We start from the raw sequence: 21,570 nt of genomic DNA on the forward strand, positions 1-21,570 counted from the left end.
GCTGTTTTTGCGTTATTTAATCCAGAGAACCGCCAAGGGGGGATTAGACTGCTCAATTAACACAGAGACAAAAAGGTTCACTTTTTTTCCAAAAATAGTTTATTCTTTGCCGCAAAATGTAAAATGTACAAAAATGTCCGGATGTTGCAGGATCGTTTGTTGACATCCAGCTTTCGAAAACCCAAACGGCTGACGTTGTTTACACACAGCAGGACAGAATTTATTTTTTTCCAATTCCAGTTGACTCTCCAAGATGATCAGTTTGTACTTTCTTACAGGGCTCTGAGAAACATTAAACAACACACAGCAATGCACGCCTCCAACCTTCAGTTAGAATCAGAATCATGTTGTTTATAAAAGCCTCATTGTGAGGAAAGACAACATCCTGAATCAAGGTGTACAGGAGACTCTTCTACCTGCCAGACATACAGTAGAAATGCATCTTAGGTTCCACATAGATCCACTTCTTCAGGTTACAACACCAAACATACAGTAGAAATACATCTTAGGTTCCACATATATCCACCTCTCCAGGGAACAATCTTTCTGTCTAAGACACAGCACTACAAACCTTTACACGCCAGGCCTACTCTCATAATGAACATTTCTTAAATACTGTACAGGGAAACATTAAGAGTGAGCGTATTACTTAATTTGTTTGTTAAAGGTGCGTTGTCTACAGAGGAGATCTTCACAGGACTGAAACATCAATAAGCTCTCTCTCCCGAGGCCTGGCGTGAACACACGTCCTGTACTTGTGACTTGCTGGTCGCAGCGTCTACGAGAAAGCAGAACACATATGTATGGATGACGGATGATGGAAGGAATCAGTATATTTTAAATACATTTGGGACAGAGCAGAAAGGAAAAAGGAAATGTTTGGTTGTACTCTAGTGATCATTCTGTAAGTCTTTATTGGCAGTAAATCATGATTGGATCGCTTAGATATGGTTCTAGGATTGGAAGTCGTTTATGGATTGGTTTCACTGATCTTGTCTCTAATCTGCAGGGTAAATACCGGGACAGTGATGACAGACTACAGAAAGAGAAACAGACCCTTATTGAGACCCCCAGCACTGATCATGCATCTTACCTTTGCAGGCATCATAAAGCTGGAAGAGATGTATTGTATGTTGAATTAGATTAGAACGATTACAACGTGATACCAATTCGACAGTCTTTCTTCATGTTGATTGATGCTGTCCACCGTTTATTTTCCTTACAACTGTGCATTTCAACTGCAGTATCTACACATACAATTATGGTTGCGTAGTTAATCGCAACACACACACACACACACACGCACAGACACGCACACCCTTTGCATAATCCTCTCAATAAAATGAGGTCAATGTACACAATGTTATTTACAGAAGAATCAATTATCTTGGCAGAAAGGCATGTAAGCCATCCATTCATTGCATCCGGCCAGAATGAGATGTTTTTCACAGACCTGCTGCAGCCACAGAATCCACAGTTATTGTTGTCAGAGCATTTGATTGATTTATTGGTGTCGGGATGTTAAAATAAGAAAAAATATTAAATAAACTGCCTACACCAGCTTTAATTAAAAAGGATAACATAATATTCCTTTGGCAAAAAGACCATACACACACACACACACACACACACACACACACACACACACACACACACACACACACACACGGAGAAAGCGAGTGTGAGCGGGAGCCCTCCTCACCTCATTGTGAGGTATGCAGTGATGGAAGTCCACCGTTCCAGAGACTAACCGCTGGGTTCTGCTGGAGTAGAGTTGCCTGGGGATCTGCAGATGAACACACCACCGATGCATCAACAACACACATTGTTACACTTCTGTAGGTTTTAATATGAAACCTGAATTCATATGGGTAGTAGGATCGAGTCAACACGGCTCGTCTCGGTTCAGAGGCCATCCTGCTACTTGAAGAACACGATGGATCAGACAGGCGAACGCTCTGGCAGACCTTACCTTCCACGGCCGGGGGGAGTTCAGCCTGAGGCTCTGATTTAAGTATTGTATTTTCATACCATGGCCATATTAGGGTTAAGCGGAAAAGCTTCAGTTCAACAATCACTTCATATACAATGTACTCTTTTCTGTAATCTATTGAATGCAGAAATTAGAAAAATACATTTTCTTTTCGGTTGAGATGAACTACTGAAGTGTTAGTATTCAACCACAACAATCTGAGGTTAAAGAGGAGAAGGTTATTTCAAGACCCATCCGAGGGCAGGTTAGCCGACGACGAGCTACGGTTAGTTGACTGTTGAAGGCTTTGGGTTAACCGGTTAGCGGCGGCGCGGTACTGGTTACCTCGATACTCAGGTGGATATTCTCTATCGAGCCAAACGTGTCCAGCTCGGACTGCTGGGTCTGGGACGACCCAGAGCTGGAGCTGGGGTATTGTAACGTGGACACCTGGGTCAACATACCCTCGTCATTCTCAAACACCGGGTTCTCTCTCAGAGTATTCTCAAAGGCATAGGGGGCGAGGCCGGGCCTAGGAGCACAGGGCAACACGCTGGTGAGCAGGTACCCAACAGAAACCACATTCCAACTACTAAACGCCACAGTCCCACTACTTAACCCTACTACTAAACCCCACAGTCCCACTACTTAACCCCACAGTTCCACTACTAAACCCCACCATCCCACTACTAAACCCCATAGTCCCACAACTAAACCCCATAGTCCCACAACTAAACCCCATAGTCCCACTACTAAACCCCATAGTCCCACTACTAAACCCTACTACTAAACCCCACCATCCCACTACTAAACCCCATAGTCCCACAACTAAACCCCATAGTCCCACAACTAAACCCCATAGTCCCACTACTAAACCCCATAGTCCCACTACTAAACCCTACTACTAAACCCCACCATCCCACTACTAAACCCCATAGTCCCACTACTAAACCCCATAGTCCCACAACTAAACCCCATAGTCCCACAACTAAACCCCATAGTCCCACTACTAAACCCCATAGTCCCACTACTAAACCCCATAGTCCCACTACTAAACCCCATAGTCCCACAACTAAACCCCATAGTCCCACAACTAAACCCCATAGTCCCACAACTAAACCCCATAGTCCCACTACTAAACCCCATAGTCCCACTACTAAACCCCATAGTCCCACAACTAAACCCCATAGTCCCACTACTAAACCCCATACTCTCACAACTAAACCCCATAGTCCCACTACTAAACCCTACTACTAAACCCCACCATCCCACTACTAAACCCCATAGTCCCACAACTAAACAGCATAGTCCCACAACTAAACCCCATAGTCCCACTGCTAAACCCCATAGTCCCACTACTAAACCCCATAGTCCCACTACTAAACCCCATAGTCCCACAACTAAACCCCATAGTCCCACTACTAAACCCCACAGTTCCACTACTAAACCCCACAGTCCCACCACTAAACCCCACAGTCCCGCTACTAAACCCCAGCGCTGGTGTCCACTTACACCAGCGTCACAGCCTTCCTGGTCTGAACACATTTCTTGTTGACGAACAGGAGGATGGCGAGCACGCTGCCCACCAGGCAGAGGCTGGCCACCAGGCAGCCCGCGATCAGGGAGGGGTCCAGCGGGGTGGACACCAGCTCAGTGCAGCGCTCCCCGTGGTAGTGCCAGGATCGGCCCACCGGGCACCTGGAACCACCACACAGTCAGGGTCAGGCTCAGGGTCAGGCTCAGGCTCAGGCTCAGGGTCAGTGTCAGGCTCAGGCTCAGGGTTAGGGTCAGGCTCAGGGTCAGGCTCAGGGTCAGGGTCAAGGTCAGGGTCAGGGTCAGGCTCAGGGTCAGGGTCAGGGTCAGGGTTAGGGGGAGCCTAAAGCCGCGAACACACCAAGCGCGTATCTCGCGTACCATGTACGCGCGTAACGCTCCTAAAATGTTGCTTGACCATTTTGTGTCAAAAATGGTCAGATACGCGCGTAACGCGCGTAGATGAGACCCCCCCCCCCCCCCCCCCCAGCCTGTGGCTGCGCTGGATTTAGGAGTCCGAGGAAGGAAACCCAAACACCGCCGTGTTTGGGTGGATGATAGAGCTTGGATCGGGTTAGATTAAATAATCTCGGATATAAATAACAATAATCGGGTTAAATAACTTCACATGGTGTGTCTGGTGTGTTTCCAGCATTCGTAGTGTTGATCAGCAGAGAAATAGTCCGCCAAGACGTTGAGGTTGCTTAGCAATCAGAGACTCTGTCCATGCAAGTGAACGGAGCGTTCACTCTTCGTCATAACTATCAAACCAAACATCCTTCACATTCACCGAGCGAACCTTATGAAAGTAAAATGCACATTTCTCGCTAGAAATGTTTCCATAAACGCATTTATTGGCGTAACTATGTTACTATTTCCACCCAGAATAAAGAAAGTTGCCGGCCGTGGCTGCCATGGACATGGCTGCGCTGGAGTCCGAGGTAGGAAACCCAAACGCCGCCGTGTTTGGGTGATAGAGTTTAGATCGGGTTAGATTAAATAATCTCGGATATAAATAACAATAATCGTTTTAAATAACTAACCGTATGCTTCTGTCCAAGCTCACTACTCTCTGCCAGTGACGTCGGGTCAAGCTCAACGCTGATTGGCTATTGCGGCGCGTATGAGCGTTACTCGCGTAAAAAGTTCAATTTTTTGAACTCCTCGTACGCGCGTATATGTACGCGCGTATATGTACGCGCGTATATATACGCGCCTCATACGCACCTAACGCGAGTAAAATGTTGCTTATACGCATGTAACGCTCGTACGCGTCTCATACGCGCGTAAACCAATGGTTCCCTATGGAAAAATTGCCGATTTTATACGCGTGATACGCGGGTAACGCTTTTGGTGTGGCCGTACCATAAGGGTTAGGGTCAGGGTTAGGGTCGGGTTAGGGTCAGGGTCAGGGTCAGGGTCAGGGGGAGCCTAAGGGTAAGGGTTTCCAGCTTTCATTTACTCATTCATTAAAGGTGACACATTACACCACCAGGTGTGAGTGTGATTAGCCGTTACAAACCGTTTTGAAAATCGGAACATTGCTCTTCTATCCGCCATACAGCTAGCCTAGGTGGACATGCCCTCCCCTTTAATTAACCTATTCCTCTTTCCATTTGGCCATTCATTAATCAATGTATTCATTCATGAATTCCTGCAACCCCCTATCCATACATTCATTGATTTATTGATTCGAGCAATCATTTGGGGATTCATTGATCTCTGCATTCGTGTATTCCTTCATTCCTGAACTTGTGTTTTTCCTTCATTCATCCATTCATCCGTTCACATGCACGGCGGTCTTACCTGCAGGTGGCGCCGTGCCCGGGGACGATGTGGCAGACGCCGTCGTTGAGGCAGTAGTCCGGCTGCAGGGTGCAGATGCTCTGGCAGGGCCGGCCGCCGCTGGCCAGGTAGCCGGGCTCACAGACACACTCCGCCTCACCCGTCCAGCTGTTCACCACGCAGCGCGAGGACTCATCGCACGCCAGGAACTTACAGGGGTCCGCCTGGTCCTCTAGGAACAGGATCACAAGGTGGGGAGGTGAGACAGGAGCATGGAGACGGGGAGGTACGACACATGAGGGTGGAGACGGGGAGGTGAGACACATGAGGGTGGAGACGGGTAGGTGAGACACATGAGGGGGGAGACGGGGAGGTGAGACACATGAGGGTGCAGACAGGGAGGTGAGACACATGAGGGCGGAGACAGGGAGGTGAGACACATGAGGATGGAGACGGGGAGGTGAGACACATGAGGGTGGAGAACAAGGAACACAGCGTGGACACAATGGTGAAGATTTGGGTAACCGTTTGTGTTTGAGTTAGTAAAACAACAGAAGCCTTGTTTGTTTATGTCGGGTTCTTTCAGGGTGTCACCATTCAACCTGGTCTCACAGGAATCCGTGAAATGACTACGGTCGGACGCTTAACTCGAAATCCGTGGACACATCACGGAAACACGCCGATTTCCGTGATGTGGCCACGGAATTCTCTCCAATGCAAGTTAATGACGCTGATGTTCCGTGGCTCACACACGGATCCCAGTTTCAACGAGCGAGTCGACCACGGGGGCTTAACTCAAAACCCGGGGTGGTCTCACTGAAACACTTAAATTGTCCTTGTTGTGTCCACGGAAGTTGCTCCAATGCAAGTAAATGACAATGATATTCCATGGCACACACACAGATTCCCGTTTCAATCTGTGTGTGTGCTCCCGTTTCAATCTGTGTGTGTGCCACATTTGACCACAGCGGGGGCTTAACTCAAAATCTGCGGTGGTCTGACGGAATCACTTCAATTGTCCGTGATGTGGCCACGGAATTTGCTCCAATGCAAGTAAATGACACTGTTATTCCGTGGCTCACACACGGATATCGGCGTGTTTCCGTGATGTGGCCACGGATTTCGAGTTAAGCGTCCGACCGTAGTCATTTCACAGATTCCTGTGAGACCATGTTGCAACATTCATGCTAATTACCAATAAAGTTAGAGACTGCCTTACTAAATGTTGATGTCTACCCTGTGCCAGAGATCGAACGGAAGGTTTAGAGGAATTTGACCAGGAGTCGGACGTAACAGCAGGCATAAATCTTAATTGAGGAGTAAAATTGACCATTTCCTAATTTGAAATAAATGACATTGCCAAGACTTCAGAGAAGCAGAGAATTCTGCAAAACACTCAATGAGTTTAAAATGTGTTCAGTCAATGCATGGAATTAAAAAAGTTTAAAATTCCTTCCTTCAAGAATCCCGACAGTGTAGAAAGGAACATTAACAAGCATAGCAGTGCTCTAAGCCTGGTGACTCAAACCTGCCCAGGGAGAAGCTCATCGCTGACGTCCCAATACATCAGCAACACTGGTTCGACTCCCTGCAGTCCTCACCTGTCTCTGCCCTGCAGCAAGAGGCCCACAACAGTTCCCATCCAACATCTAACCCTGATGTTCCTCCAGCTGCAGGTAGACGTGGACTAAAGTCTCTGCTTTAACTGGCTGAATGGAAATTAGAATGATGAGGAAATGCGTCTCAACTCACTGGAAATCTCTTGGGACAAACTAAGAGGACTAAGAGAGACTCGTACCTGGTTCTATGTCCAGGGAGCGGATTAAGAGAGACTCGTACCGTGTTCTATGTCCAGGGAGCGGACTAAGAGAGACTCGTACCGTGTTCTATGTCCAGGCTGCGGCTGTCGATCTTGATGTCTAGCCTCTTGGCGGCGCCGCCACAGAACTCCTCCAGGACGCAGTGGACCGCCTCGGTCACGTTGTAGGGGACGGGCCGGTCCAGCTTCATCCTGCTGTTCACCACCACGCTCCCGTTACGGAAGTTCAGGATCTCCAGCTGCTTGAAGCCCGTCAGGTTGGACTGCAGGTAGGGGAGGAGCTGGAGGACAGAGAGGGGGAGATCCATGTTGTTCAGACACGGTAAACGGTAGAATATACATCAGGCTATACAGGCCATTGAAATGAAAAGTATGAAACAATTAAGTTAGTCTCTGTTACAAATCAATTTCTAATGGAATGGATCAATATAAAGTTACTCTTTTTTTGCAGAACCGAATGACAGAAAGAAACAGCATGACTTGGTGGTGCCTTGGTAGCTCATCTTTGAATCATGAATGCCTACAACATCCTACGGGAGGGGAAGGTTGAATTGATTCTTGATTCTGGGAGGAGAACGTTTTCCATCAACATGTTAATTGAAAAGTGAACTCTGTCAGTTTGAGAGTTTATTCAATGAAGCACTTGGACAACGAGTTCATCCTCCTGAGAACAAGAACGGGGAGGGGAGCGGGCCACAGACAGAGAGCAGGAGGGAGCTCAGTTAGTGCAGAGGTGGGGAGGTGGTGAGGGGGCGGAGCTGAATGGGGAGGGGGCGGAGCTGGGAAGAGCCCTGCAGAAGAAGTTATGGTGTGTTCCAGATACCTCGTACACCAGCCGCACGAGTTGCTCTTGTGGCGTAATTTCCTGGCTTGTAGCACTTATAGCGTTCCCTTTTGTCTTTGTGATTGTGTCATGTCGTTGGCTAGTCATTGTTAGATACATTAGCCTCTTTAGCAAACTAGTTCGAAAACAAACAACACAACTTTACATTGTTTTGCACGCACAGCAAAACCGTGCAATGCATAAATTAGTGACCGGAATAAAGTAGCAATGTAATCAAGTGTGTAAGCGCATTTAAAATCAACATTAGAATGACCGACGGGGTACAAATACAAAGAAAATAAAGCTCTTTACGGCCGCTGCCATTTTTGTTGTAGAGTCGTACGGTCAGCCTCACTAAACTCAGCATACTCTCAGAATTCCAAGTGGGAAGTTCCTCTGTGAAATGCCGCAAGAAAGCTGGGAGATTTCCCCACTTGCGACTCGTGCGGGTGGTGTACGAGGCATCTTGAAAACACCATTACTCTGAGAACATTGGAACAACGCATCGCTGTCCTGATGCTTTTAATCCACAGAATCCAAGCATTTACTATAAACAGTTTTTAAGGTACTGGAAAATGAGGAGAGTGAAATAGAGAAATGATGCACAGCCGAATCACTATGGACCAATGATAACCTCTGAGTCTCATTTGGTTCTTATAAAACACTGTACAAACTGGATGTACAGTATAATGTATGGCTATAGACACACTACAGCTGAAGGGTTCCAATTCACACTGCTTTGCCAACAAACGTTAAATCTACATGCAATTCCTTATGTTGAATAAATGGAAAGTTAAGATGTTGCTAAAAGCTCATCTACAGCCCATTCTTCCTTTTAGAAGTGAACTCAAAATCCCCGAAAAAGTCCAGCCAATCATCATATAGTATTGCTCAAGTTTGCACCAAGTAATGTGAACGCACAATGAGGTGAGCCCTGCCTGAGCAGCCCACCACCAGCTGAGCCGGGAGATTAGTTTGCTGCTCTCTGCCCCGTGCCTCGCTGCAGGGCAGCAGGTAAGAGGCCCCTGAACACTGGTCTGATGCTCCCTGCACAATGGCCCTCAAACTGCAGAGGACCAGGGTCACTAAGGGAAAGAGACAGAGAGAGACAGAGACAGAGACAGAGACAGAGACAGAGACAGAGACAGAGACAGAGACAGAGAGAGAGAGAGAGAGAGAGAGAGAGAGAGAGAGAGAGAGAGAGAGAGAGAGAGAGATTGATACAAGAAGAATGACTTGCAGGCCTCATAGTCTGAGTCTGGCCCCCTCCATTTGTCCCAGTGACTGCTCTCTACACCTGCTGCCTGTCAGCGGGCTTCATGTAGCTAGCATGATGCTGGTCTTCATGTGGCTAGCATGATGCTAGGATCAGTAACATTACAACAAGCGAAGCAGCTCATCGAGGTACGCTTGTATCTACTGGTTCTTGCTTTGGAAAACCTAGCAAAGCACAACCTCATTTTAAGGGAACCTCAATATCAAATATACATTTTAAACATCAAGTGAGAATAAAGTGCCATTCATGAATTCAATTATTTGAGTGTTAAACCTCCATTTCCAATGTTATTGGTTGCTTCACAAACCAGTAGGTACAGCCGTAAGGTGACACGGATACAAGGAGGGATTCCTATACTAATATGATAGCGTCAATCCCTTATCCACCTACCCATCAGAATAGGACATTTTAAATGGGCAAGGAACTACCTGGTTCTTCTTTGGCAGAAAATTAATTAAAACAGCAGTTTCATGGCATATTTAAGCGTTATCGTCCTTAAGCCCATTTAAAAACATACAATTCCAAAGGTAACAGGTTACAAATATAAACAAATATCAACTTACCATTGAAAACTTCTGGCCACATTAGTTTTGCCAGAAAAGAATTCTCAAGAAGATTCAAGCGAAATATGATCGATCATAAAGTTTCGTTACTAATGGTTTGGGCATCCATTTTAAGATTGGAGATGGAGAGTTTCAGTGACTTAATGTGACTTTTCTTTTTGGATATATTTAAAAATGTTTCTAGATGCTTTTCAAAGAGATAGAATATTTATCCATCTCTGTAAAAATGTCTTTATTCTTATCTGCGAAGAAGACATTTCTAAAGCAAAGAAACTCTGCCTAAACTCTGATAGCATTTAAGCTGAAGCACAGAAAAGCTCCAAGAGCCTAAACTCAGATAGCATTAAAGTTATAGCACAGAACAACTTCTGATCCTAAACTCTAATAGAATTAAATATATAACACAGAACAGCTCATAGAGCCTAAACCCAGATAGCATTAAAGCTAAAGCACAGAACCTCAGAGGTTTCTGCCTTAACTCAGATAGCATTGAAGCTATAGCACAGAACTGTACCAGAACCTAAACTCCGATAGCATTAAAGATATAGCCCAGAACAGCTCCCAGAGGTTTCATCCTAAACTCAGATAGCATTTCAGCTATAGCACAGAACAGCTCCTAGAACCTAAAATCTGATAGCATTAAAGCTATAGCAAGCCTAAACTCAGATAGCATTAAAGCTTTAGCACAGAACATCTCCCAGAAGTTTCTGCCTAAACTCAGATAGCATTAAAGCTATAGCACAGAAACTCAGAGGTTTCTACCTAGACTCTTATATCATTAAAGCTTGAGCACAGAACAACTCCCAGAGGTTTCTGCCCAAACTCTGATAGCGTTTAAGCTATAGCACAGAACAACCCCCAGAGCCTAAACTCTGATAGCATTACAGCTATAGTGCCAACTGGAGTAACTTCCCGTCTCCCATAAAGCCTGACCCCTTCAGCCCAGCTTACAGTCGCTTTCCTTCTTGGCATCGCTGAGGGCAGCAGGAAAATCCAATTTGTATTGATATTCTGCAGCAGTTGGATGGTAAGGCGTTTACGTAACACTGGGCAGCATAGGGCACTGCTCAGCCAGGTCTAAAGATAGGTTTCCCTGGTCATCCTTAAGTCTTTTAAGCCTTCAAATTATATTGATGTCAATTGATTCTTCATTAAGACACATCTCAATTTCAAATGTGAGAAATGCGTAATTTTTTCCAGCAGTTGTGACTAACTTAACCCTTTACTATGGGAGCATGGTATTGGCTTATTGGACCAGGCAGCAAGATGTTGTGTGGCTTTCATACTGCAGTTGATGAACTAAATGTAATTGACCATAATCCGTATTCATGTCAACATATTTGCCACTGTTTTACCCTACTCCAGCCAACGGATTATACGATGCTGTGCGATTGATCTGAATGCGCTTTAAAGAACAACTGTTATAGTCCTAGCAACACATGTTAGTGGCCTAGCAACACATGTCAGTGGCCTAGTAACACCTGTTGATGGCCTAGCAACACCTGTTATTGGCCTAGCAACACCTGTTAGTGGCCTAGAAACATCTGCGGTGGCGGCCATCTCCCAAAGCCTCTGCCCTCTCAGCACGCTCCCGCTCAGCCCTCGAGGGCTGGTTGATGATGGGCTAAGCGGATTGAACTGTTAATTGGCCACTGTGTGTTGTGCTTGTAATAACAAGCCACACTCTAAGCTTCTTACACTAGTCAGAAACCTCTGCACCACCACACTGCCTGAATCCCCAAGCAGGTCTTGTGATTTTGACCAGCTCCAAACCAATATTCACATTCATATCACCTGTTGCTTATGGTAAACATGGATGGCAAGTTTAGCAAAGAAATGATGTCTTTAATGTGCAGCACAATGCCCTGCCCTTAGAACAAACATACAAGAGAAACCGTTCAAATACCAATCGGTCATCTACTCATGCCATTTAGGAACAAAGTATTTTCTACAAGGTACAAAATAAAAAAGACCACCAATTACTTCCTAAACATTGAATGAGTTCAGAACAAACCTCCCTTCATTCTCTTGGTCCAGAAAACTAGAAAACACATGTGATCAACTACAATTCTGTTGTGCTTGACAGCAAATAGAAGAGCAAACGTCCCCATAGAAGTAAAAGCTTTAGCACATCGCAACGAATGAAGGCCACAAAAGAACAAACACCACGCACATGAACATGTTTCATGGCATTAAACCCTACAAATAAAACAAAAGATAGAAGGTCTGTGATCTAATGGAGGAATCTTTAGTTCTTAGGTTTGTTTTAGTCAGAAATGTTAACGTTCTCCCGGCATTAGCGACAGAGCAGAAGACGTTAGTAGGGCAGGTGAACGGCAGAGGCGTGAGAGGGTGAATAGTTCCAATATGGAATGAGTACCGGGATGGAGGCTAGGGTCCGCAGTCGTGGCCCAGACTTACTGGAGGCTCCGGGGAATGCCCTCCGCTCGCTAGATGAGTGCTGCGTCTAAGTAGAGCACACATGTTTAACCAGCGTTTCTGACCGGACGCCATTGTACATTTGATGTGATACATAACAGTATTTGATTGACTCGGATTGACTAAGGATGGAACACTCGACTGGAATCTGAAGGACTACACGTCCTAGTCATTTGTACCGCGTTTCATTTATCGGTGCGAAAGAAAAATAGCAGCTGTGAGAATAAAGCATATTGGTGAGAGAACATCATCATGAGGAAGCCATCATAAATCATATTTTGGGACTTACAAAGATCAGAGGCCTATCATGAGCCGCCCCCCCCCCCCCCCCCCCCCCCCCCCGTCAGGATTTATCGTCCAACCCCCCCCCCCCCACTCAGGGGGCCTACGAAACCTCTCAGCCCCAGGGCTCAATGGCAGGTTAATGCAGGCCTGAACGTGACAGTGTGCCAGCTTTTCAGACGACAGCTCCTAAAGTCACAGTGTGTCAGCTGTTCAGATGACAGCCCCTAACATGACAGTGTGCCAGCTGTTGAGACCACAGCCCCTAACCTGACAGTGTGCCAGCTGTTCAGACCACAGCCCCTAACCTGACAGTGTGCCAGCTGTTCAGACGACCACCCCCAGCGCTACAGTGTGTCAGACTAGCTCAGCAGCCGCCACAACACGGCGTGCAGCAGTAAGACGTGGAGCGCCACAGCGTGTTTACCTACCAGCTCCAGGAAGGTGTTCTCCAGAGATCGGTACTCGGTAGAGTTCTTGTTGAACAGGTCGTCGGAGAACATCATGTTAGTGACCCTCAAGCTAAAGAACACCACTAACTCCTTGTTGAGGTCCAGGGCGGTCCCCAGGGGCCCAGCGCTCATCTGCCTCGCCGCCGGCGTCGCCCCCGACTCCTGGGGCCGCTCGTCCGACTGGGCGGGAAACCCGCTGCCGCTGTCCTCCTCTCCTGCTGTGACCCGCGCCTCCGTCCCGGTAACGCTCTCCTCGTCCTGTCCGTCGGGGACCACAGCCACGGGCCCCTCCATCAGAGGCGGAGTCAACCCGCCGCTGTGGACCGGCTCCTCCTCCTCCTTCTCCTCCTCTTCCTCGATCGCGTTGGTGCCGTCGGTGGGACCGGGTGGTCGGACCGCTCCGTGGGTCTCCTCCGGTTCCTCACTGCCCCAGGGGGTCGAGACCTCTGCTGCCCCCATGAGGCCATCTATGGCCTCGGCCATGAGGGGTTCTGTTGAGGAGATCCACGGGGGTCCAGGAGAGGACGTGTCCACGGGGTCCACCTCTCCTGGCGGGTCCAGGTTCTCCACTGGGGCTGGGGAGCAAAGAGGGGGGGGGGGGCCGCGGCAGAGGAGAAAGGGGAAGTCAGAAGATTGCATTGCGATCATCACAATGAAGGACTAGGAGGATACTAGTTCAAGGTACTGTTGATGAGATTAAAGAACTATTATTTGAATGTACTGAGCAATTGCTCAAAATCCTCTGTAAAATGATCTGCTTCGTGTTGTGGCTGCCTCTTTATGAGACTATTTAGAATTGCGACGGATCCGGCTCATTCCTTACCAATCATAGCATCTTTTACCTGATTAGGTACCTGATTAGAAACGGAGGAGGGATCATAGAGCGAGGGGACACATCTAGGGTGTCCAGGCTCTTTCGGCTCTCTCTATTTACAACTCCTGCAGATTTGATTGGAGATTAGTTTGTGGATAAAATAAGATTAGAGCCACGTCAGTCTTACCTTGGGTGACCTGAACTTCAGGTTGAGTCGTGTCCGCCTCACGTTCCCCGCTTCCCCCTGAGGTAGGGCTCTCTCCCGTTAACACCTCCTGGGCCTCTTCTTCTACAGCGGGCGTCTCAGCGCTCTCTTCCTCTGCCGATTCCTCGCCAGCGGAAGCCGACGCAGAACCGCTGCCGCTGACGGTCGCTACAGCGACGTCTGGTTCGGCGCTCGGGATGGGGAGGGTGAAGGGCAGAGTGTCCGGCCCCCCCGGGAACTCTTCCAGGGAGTTGTGGAGCACTGCGGCCAGGGTGGGGCGGTACCCTGGAGTGGCGGTTGTCACGGGGACGGATCCCTCCTCTGGGATGGGGAGGAGGGCCTCACTGTCCGCTCCGTCTCCGGGGTAGATGGTGCTCACTGGCCGAACAGAGCAGTAAGAACAACAGAACAACATATATGTTATATCATCAGATTATAGGTTATATAATCTGGTGTGGGAAAGCCGTTGGTCTTTTAAGGCCCTTACACACCAACCAGATTGTCGGTCGTCAGACAGTATTGCGAAATCGGTGACCTGAGTCTGCATGGTGTGTGCTGTGCGATCGGCCGTCGTCAAAGCCGTCGGTAATCGTTTCAGGCAGACGGTGTTCTTTTCAGCCGATTGCACATGTTGAATCGGCAATGACCAATACTATCCGTTTCTCGCCAGACTGTCCGACGACCGAGAATCTGGTTGGTGTGTCAGGGCCATTACATGCCATGTGTTTAGCAGACACTTTTCTCCAAAGCAATTTGCTGTGCATCTTTATCTAGATATAATTAATTAAGGAGGATGTAAGGCGTTCCGGCATCTTGCTCACGAGTGCCCTCGTGAGACTCCGTCTCCCCTTTGTTTGGTTTATCCAGCATTTTGCATCAATAATGAGAATGTGAATATGGTCCACAGGGCGCTTACCGGCCTCAAAGCTGAGTGTTTGCAGGTCCAGAGGCAGGGAGGTCTCCTGCCTCAAGGCATTGGCCACGATGTACTTCAGCTTGGGTCCGTTGGGGTTCTCCTCCACAGCGGAACCCGGTTCCACAAGGGCCTCAGAATCTTCCCCGAGCTCGGTGTGGCCGTTGAAGACCACGGCGCAGCGCACCGACACGTCTTCAGACCTTAGCGACAAGAGCAGATGAGTCACACGATACCTTCAGGGTGAGGTCAAGGCACCGGCTCTGGGGACTCTTTGTTAAATCTCTGCACGTAGTGTTGCATTTATTGGATTGTGTTGTGCTGTATTGATTTGTATTTGAAGGGCAAATTCCAAGAAGAAAGTTATTTCTTGTACAAAGACTTTATTAGAAACATACATGACTCACCTAAATCCTAGAACTCGTATTTCTTTGAATCCTGGAACTTTTTGGAAAACATGAAGCATCTACAAGCGGAAGGAAATACAGACGGAACAATGAAATGTTTATGTGGGTGTGGATGGTGTTGTGCTGCATCTGAAGTAGGACAGACCACACATAACCTTCAATATAGTCCACTATGGTATGGACGTGTCAATGCATGTCAACTACAATATGGAACACTTTAAAATGCCCATGGATTTATTCTGTAATTATCTATGAAAAGTGACAAGAAGGACCTTTACAAGGACTTATTTTTTGTAGAGCTTTAGCTCAAATATTCAACGCCAGCATTTCCATAGAGTTTAAGAGGCCATGGTGGATGGACATGGGGGGGAATGAGATGATTTGATCTGTTACAAGTGGAAGATAAGCATACAAAACGAAGTTGCAGGTGGGGCTATACCACCATGTCTTATCTACTTATCTACTAAAGTTAAAGGTCTGTTGTGTATAATCCAGACCACACTCTAGTCTAAATCCTACTAGAACTTAGAACTTGTATGTTTGTCTGTTTGTCTGTTTGACTTTTGTTCTAATGGTCTGTTGGTCTGTTGGTCTGTTGGTCTGTTGTTCTGTTGGTCTGTTGGTCTGTTGGTCTGTTGGTCTGTTGTTCTGTTGGTCTGTTGGTCTGTCGGTCTGTCGGTCTGTCGGTCTGTCGGTCTGTCGGTCTGTCGGTCTGTCGGTCTGTCGGTCTGTCGGTCTAGTTTTCAGCAGCCGATGAACATTGATCTTGACCGTGTGACCCTGCGTATGAGATCCATTCTCCCCATGAACCCTCAGTGAGTGGTCAGTGTTCTCCTACCCGCTGTGTGAGATCCTGGGTGATCCGGCGGTACTGGGGGAACTCAGAGTGGAGCAGAGCGCTGTAGCCCGCGTCCACCACGGTGACGCTGAACTCCACCACGTGCTCCTCACCGTTCTCCAGGATCTCGTTCCCATCCTCCGGCATCTGGCAACACAGAGCACCATGTTCCTTTGAGTTAGCCAGCCAAACTAATAGACATTTATCTGAAGTCGATTTTCTGTTTAAAAACTAAAAAAGGGAATCATATTTATATTTGTTTTAAACAAATTTGACTTAATAGATCAAATTGATATGAACGAAGTCGTACTACATGTTAACAACATCAACAATTTGACTTGATGAAGACTGAATATTCATTTCACTTTTGTCCTCTACCTCGGTTGGAAGTGAAACGATTGCAGTCGTCCAAGAACCTTGAAGAGAAAAGAGATGAATTACTTTATTTATCTTGCTTACTCATTGTGTTGAATGAAAACGAAAAATACATCTTCAGTTGAATAAAGCAGAAGTGGTGTTGCTTACATTCCCTCTCTGGATCAGGGACAGCTTCTTCAGCTCTGGAAATGAGGGTACATAGTCATTATACGTTCCTATAAATATATAATGTATAAATCAACTGGGAAATTCATTTCTGTGGGTATTAGCTCAATAACTGGCAGCGGGCCTAAGAAATAAGCTGGTCTGCTTTCAATTCAGTTGTAATTAATAATACACTTATTTTTCTTATAACTTTGTAGAAAAGTTTGAAGTAGTAGTCGTTTTTAAAATAGTTTGAATTAATAAAAATGTGTGACTATAAAAGCAGCTCAGTCAGTGAGATATTATCATTCTAATGTATTGGCTGTCAGAAGGCTGTATTCATTAGCATTCATTAAAAGCATCAGAATATGAATACATACCCTACAATTTCAGCATGCTCAGCAACTCTCTGAAAGTAGCGAATTGCAAAACAACAATCACAAGTCAGCGCTCAATGAAATATTAAAAGTAAACTTTTATGTGGAGAATGTGGAACAATATTGCAACTATATAGATATTACTGTTTCTTGTACAATAACAAGCTATGAGGCTCGTAATGTGTACAGCATATGAAACATCATCAGTTGTGTTCTATTGAACATATCGAACACTGAAAGCTGATTGGCTGCTGTGAGACTGACCCGGGCCACCAGGTCAAGGTGCTCTTGTGATTGGCTGAAGTTGAGGGCCAGGGTCTCCATGCACAGGTTCTCATGCTGGCAGGTGTAGAGCCAGGTACTGTACTCCTCCGAGTTAGGAACCCTCTCCAGGAAGACCCGGAACGCCTCCCATATGGCCTCCTGGCAGACTGAGCACAAACATGTTGTGACGTGTGTTACAATAAACCAACAGTCAGGGTAGATGCAAGGAGTCGCCCCCCGAGGGTGGGCTGAGGACACTTGGGATCGACTGGCATTCGATCACCATACACTTTGTTCCTCCCCTGAAGACACCCAGCTGTTTTAGTTTGGTCTTTGGACACGCCAGGAAGCCAAGACACCCCATATGCCAGATTTGTGTGTCAATACTTTATACAAAGAAAACCGACATTGGTTTTGAAGTCACCTTCATGTCAGACAAATTGATTTATGAATTCACTCTTTCATGCAGAAAGAGTGGGACAAAAGAATATGTGGTGGTGTAGAAGCAGCGACCTGGTTTTCATCTTGCTTTACGTATTCAATAGAATGAGCCTCTGTCTTCCTGTCAGCTTCAATATCGCATTGAGCATCACTCCATAAGGTGGAAAGCAGGTGTGTTACTGTAAATGTCATCACATGACATTTACAGACGCTGCGTGTTGTACGCACACACCACTTCGACACGCATAGATGTGTTTTGTCAGATGTTCACCCAGGATCCCTGTGGTGCACCTGATGATCATACAGTATAGTAGCATAGTGTATTGTGGATATATTGGCACCCAATATGATTCTCAATAATCCCCTCAGTTCAATCACAATATCAACAGTGTCTCTAGGAGACGATCATACAGTAAATCTGACAGTAGCCTAACATCTCAAATGTAGGATGTAGCCTACAAACTACTGAGGCTGAAAGTAGGTTGTAACCTACATTCTAACGAAGATGGAAGTAAGATGAAGCCTATGGTAGTCGTAATCAATTTCAATGCGTGCTGACATTTCAGAAAAAGGTTTATATTTTGAACAACATTTAAGTTCACAACCATGCCCACTGACTCTGTCCCAGGGACAGCAGGTGGAGATGATCGCCTGCCACTCACTCTGGTGCAATTACTAATACAAATAAAAACTATGAATAAATAAGATAAGATAAGATGCAACTTTATTAAATCCCCCGTAGGAGAAATTTGTTTGTTGCCAAAACAGCCCAGCAGCAGTGGAAGGACACAGGATAAAATGACAATGCAAGAAATACAATAAGTGCTAATGCATAAGTAGACGCTTATAGTTAAAATAGGGACAAAAATAGGGACAAAAACAAGACAAACAGAACCATCATTATATTATTTTATCGGTGGCTGGTGAAATAATATAAATGAACGAGAAACCATTTAGAATCCAATGAGAACATGCAGTGTTGCGTTCCCATTCGTAGCCGTCTACCGACGCGTGTCCCTCCGCCGTACCTCTGAGTTTGTAGTAAGCCCGGTGGCTGGTGATCACCTCCTTCATGCTCTCCTGTGGGCAGACCTTCACCCCCGTGCTGAGCGCCGCCGCCGACCTCTGGCTCCGCGGCCGGTGCTGCGGCGCCCTGACACTGGCCGGCTCCATCGGGCGAGGAGCTTCCAGGAAGTGTCGGTATTTCACGTCTCTCAGGCCCGGAAGAGCCTGGTCCTGAAGGTCTACAACATCAACCAAATCACACATCCACACACAATCACACATTGTTATGTGTTATAAAAGTGCCTTTTGTAACTTTAGGTCTTTGCGGGTCAAATGTGAATGAAATACTATACTATATCAGTAATAAGTTGAATTATTGCAAGGGCCTTGTCTGTTACATCTACATAAATGTACTTTTATGTCAAAGAATAAAGCTGTGTCACAGTCTTACTCCAACAGACTTGCATCACTGAGAGGTGGAGGTTTGAGATGAGAGGTGAAGGTTTGAGAGGGGAGGCTGAGGTTTGCGATGAGAGGTGGAGGTTTGAGGGTAGAGGTGGAGGTTTGAGATGAGAGGTGGAGGCTTGAGACGAGAGGTAGAGCTTTGAGAGACCCAGGTTTGGGGAGAGAGGTGGAGGTTTCAGGGTAGAGGTGGAGGTTCACGACGACGCCAGGTGGTAAACGTATGGGACCCTATACAGACATCAAGCTGAAGACCTACAAAACAAAGACTGCAGCTTCTGCGCTGGACCCCAATGTACTTCCTCTTGGATTTATGGTCCGAGACGAATGAGGTTTTAAAACAAGAGTCATTTAGCGTGAACAAAAGGAAAATGCTTTGACCTTGATAGTTGAATCAATTTCTTGGTTCATCATATTTGTTTCAAACAATAACCTAGACTGATGTTGACATACAAAGTACAAAGTGGCTCCATCTGGCAACAAATGCTAATCACTGCATTACAAATGCATAATACCCTCACAATGGACAATACTGCCAGCCCGGGGACCGTTTGGACCGATACCAGCACATTCCCCTGACAGACTAGCTCTCCGTGAGAGAGGGAGAATCGTTTCCTGTAGCGTTCCAGTAAGCACCCAGCTGCCCTAATTATCGTAGCGCATTTCCCCAGTTTGCCAGAGACGATGACCATATCGATCCCCAATTCCTTGCCCTGCATGGTATTATATTTTCTTATGAATATTTTAGACTTCTCTTGAATGCTAGCCTGCACATGCACAGCCCTGGGATCAGAAGGGGGCGGGGGAGATGATTAAACGGGCCCTAATGCTGCGACGGCAGCAGGGGCCTCTTAGCAGAGTTACAAGCCACTAAAGATTAGTGTCCCACGACAGGCAGAACAGGACAGCTTTTGTTCCCCCCTCCGGGTACTGAACTTTCAGGCTCTGCAAACATGACCGCCGTAAAATATGTGATTATGATGCTTATTGATGTTGATATTGATGTTTCTATCCAACTGTTTCTTTATAGCCATTTGTAGTTCCGTCTATGTCTAATTAGTATGTTCAGCTGTTAGAGTCTTGAGACTTGAATCCTGCTCATTTCAAAGGGAACAATCAACTGGTTAGTTCAACTCTAAACGTCTTGGTTGTGTTTACTGAAAAGAGGGTTTCTGTAAACCAAACTTGTCCTTCAACTTGAGCCGGGGTCAAGTGGATCAGCGGTGCGTTGTAAATCTCCTGTTAGGCACCCTGGTAATGAGAGAATTACTGCTAGCATTACCAAGAGATGCAATTAACAGAGAATAAAACTAGTCATTACTGCTCAACTGATGAGCCGGCACTTTAGAGTGATGGAACTTCTTCATAAAGTGTGTCTCTCTAGTTTCTTTAAAGAACAAATTGAAAAAAATCTAATAAAATAGCTATATAGATTACCCTTTAAAAGGTTGAAAATCAATTCCCATATTCCCTCAGTCACAGCCTTACCTTTAGTTTGACTGGCTTGAAGTGTCAACAAGAACACGGTGAAGTAAAGCCCCGATTTGGTAAGCATGATGGAGTGGAGGATGTTGTTCATTTCCGGACGGAAGAAGTCATTTGCGAGCCTTGTTATGGACAGTACAATCCAGAGTCTCGTTATCTTACTTCCATAAGCTAGGCATGCAGGAGCCTAAACTTTATTCCACTGACTCCAGTGATCCAGCTCCCGCTCTCCCAGCCAAACGTTGCCCCAAATCCAAGTCCACACCTGCCCTTTGAGTGGGCAACCCACACGCAGCGAGGATCTGAGTTAGTTCCTGTTTGAAGTAAAGAGAACGCCTTTATCTCATGACCCGTCGTAGGCAAGCCAGAAACCCCCAACCGAGGGGGGAGAAAAGGCAGAAAATGAACGGACCGATCGCCTGCTGAAAGGTTCCTCTTCTCTATTGTCACAACAGGGGGGAGTGAGGTTCAAGAAGCAGGCTCTTTTTCTGTAATCTCTTTACCCGTCATCTGCTGCTTGTAATCCCAAGGGCCACGTGGCTGCTGGAGTCATCTCGTTAGAGACACCTTCTTGAGTCACATCTCCTGGGTGGACAAACCACGCCTGGACACTTTACACTTTCTGCTGACGTCCAAACTTCCTCACTATCCAACTTCCCTGTGTTTCCCCCCTTACTCACCCCATAATGCCATTCAGGTTCTCTCTCTCTCTCTCTCTCTCTCTCTCTCTCTCTCTCTCTCTCTCTCTCTCTCTCTCTCTCTCTCTCTCTCTCTCTCTCTCTCTCTCTCTCTCTCTCTCTCTCTCTCTCTCTCTCTCTCTCTCTCTCTCTCTCTCTCTCTCTCTCTCTCTCTCTCTCTCTCTCTCTCTCTCTCTCTCTCTCTCTCTCTCTCTC

General features: G+C 46.6%; 1 protein-coding gene across 5 annotated transcripts; it reads right to left on the minus strand.

Annotated features, from left to right (window-relative positions):
- Positions 1–76: 76 nt before the first annotated feature.
- On the minus strand, positions 77–21,359 carry impg1b (interphotoreceptor matrix proteoglycan 1b). 5 transcript variants are annotated; one of them, XM_030357287.1, is made up of 19 exons: positions 20,681–21,359; positions 18,754–18,969; positions 17,285–17,451; positions 17,024–17,052; positions 16,647–16,681; positions 16,500–16,537; positions 16,122–16,268; positions 15,284–15,342; positions 14,880–15,079; positions 13,946–14,341; positions 12,924–13,519; positions 12,152–12,238; positions 7,171–7,390; positions 5,312–5,522; positions 3,485–3,670; positions 2,318–2,504; positions 1,703–1,786; positions 1,094–1,112; positions 77–778 (listed from the first exon to the last, which is right to left on the minus strand). In XM_030357287.1, the coding sequence occupies exons 1-19, from the start codon at positions 20,769–20,771 to the stop codon at positions 708–710; spliced, it is 3,039 nt and encodes a 1,012-aa protein (XP_030213147.1). In that variant the 5' UTR covers positions 20,772–21,359; the 3' UTR covers positions 77–707. The 5 variants fall into 5 exon arrangements, 4 of the variants coding, with proteins under 4 accessions (XP_030213147.1, XP_030213148.1, XP_030213149.1 ...); XR_003976848.1 differs by lacking the exon at positions 2,318–2,504 and having other exon boundaries at positions 20,681–21,358; XM_030357288.1 differs by lacking the exon at positions 1,094–1,112.
- Between the last annotated feature and the right edge of the window lie 211 nt (positions 21,360–21,570).

Source organism: Gadus morhua, chromosome 5 (genome assembly GCF_902167405.1).
Source record: "Gadus morhua chromosome 5, gadMor3.0, whole genome shotgun sequence".
NCBI lineage: Eukaryota > Metazoa > Chordata > Actinopteri > Gadiformes > Gadidae > Gadus > Gadus morhua.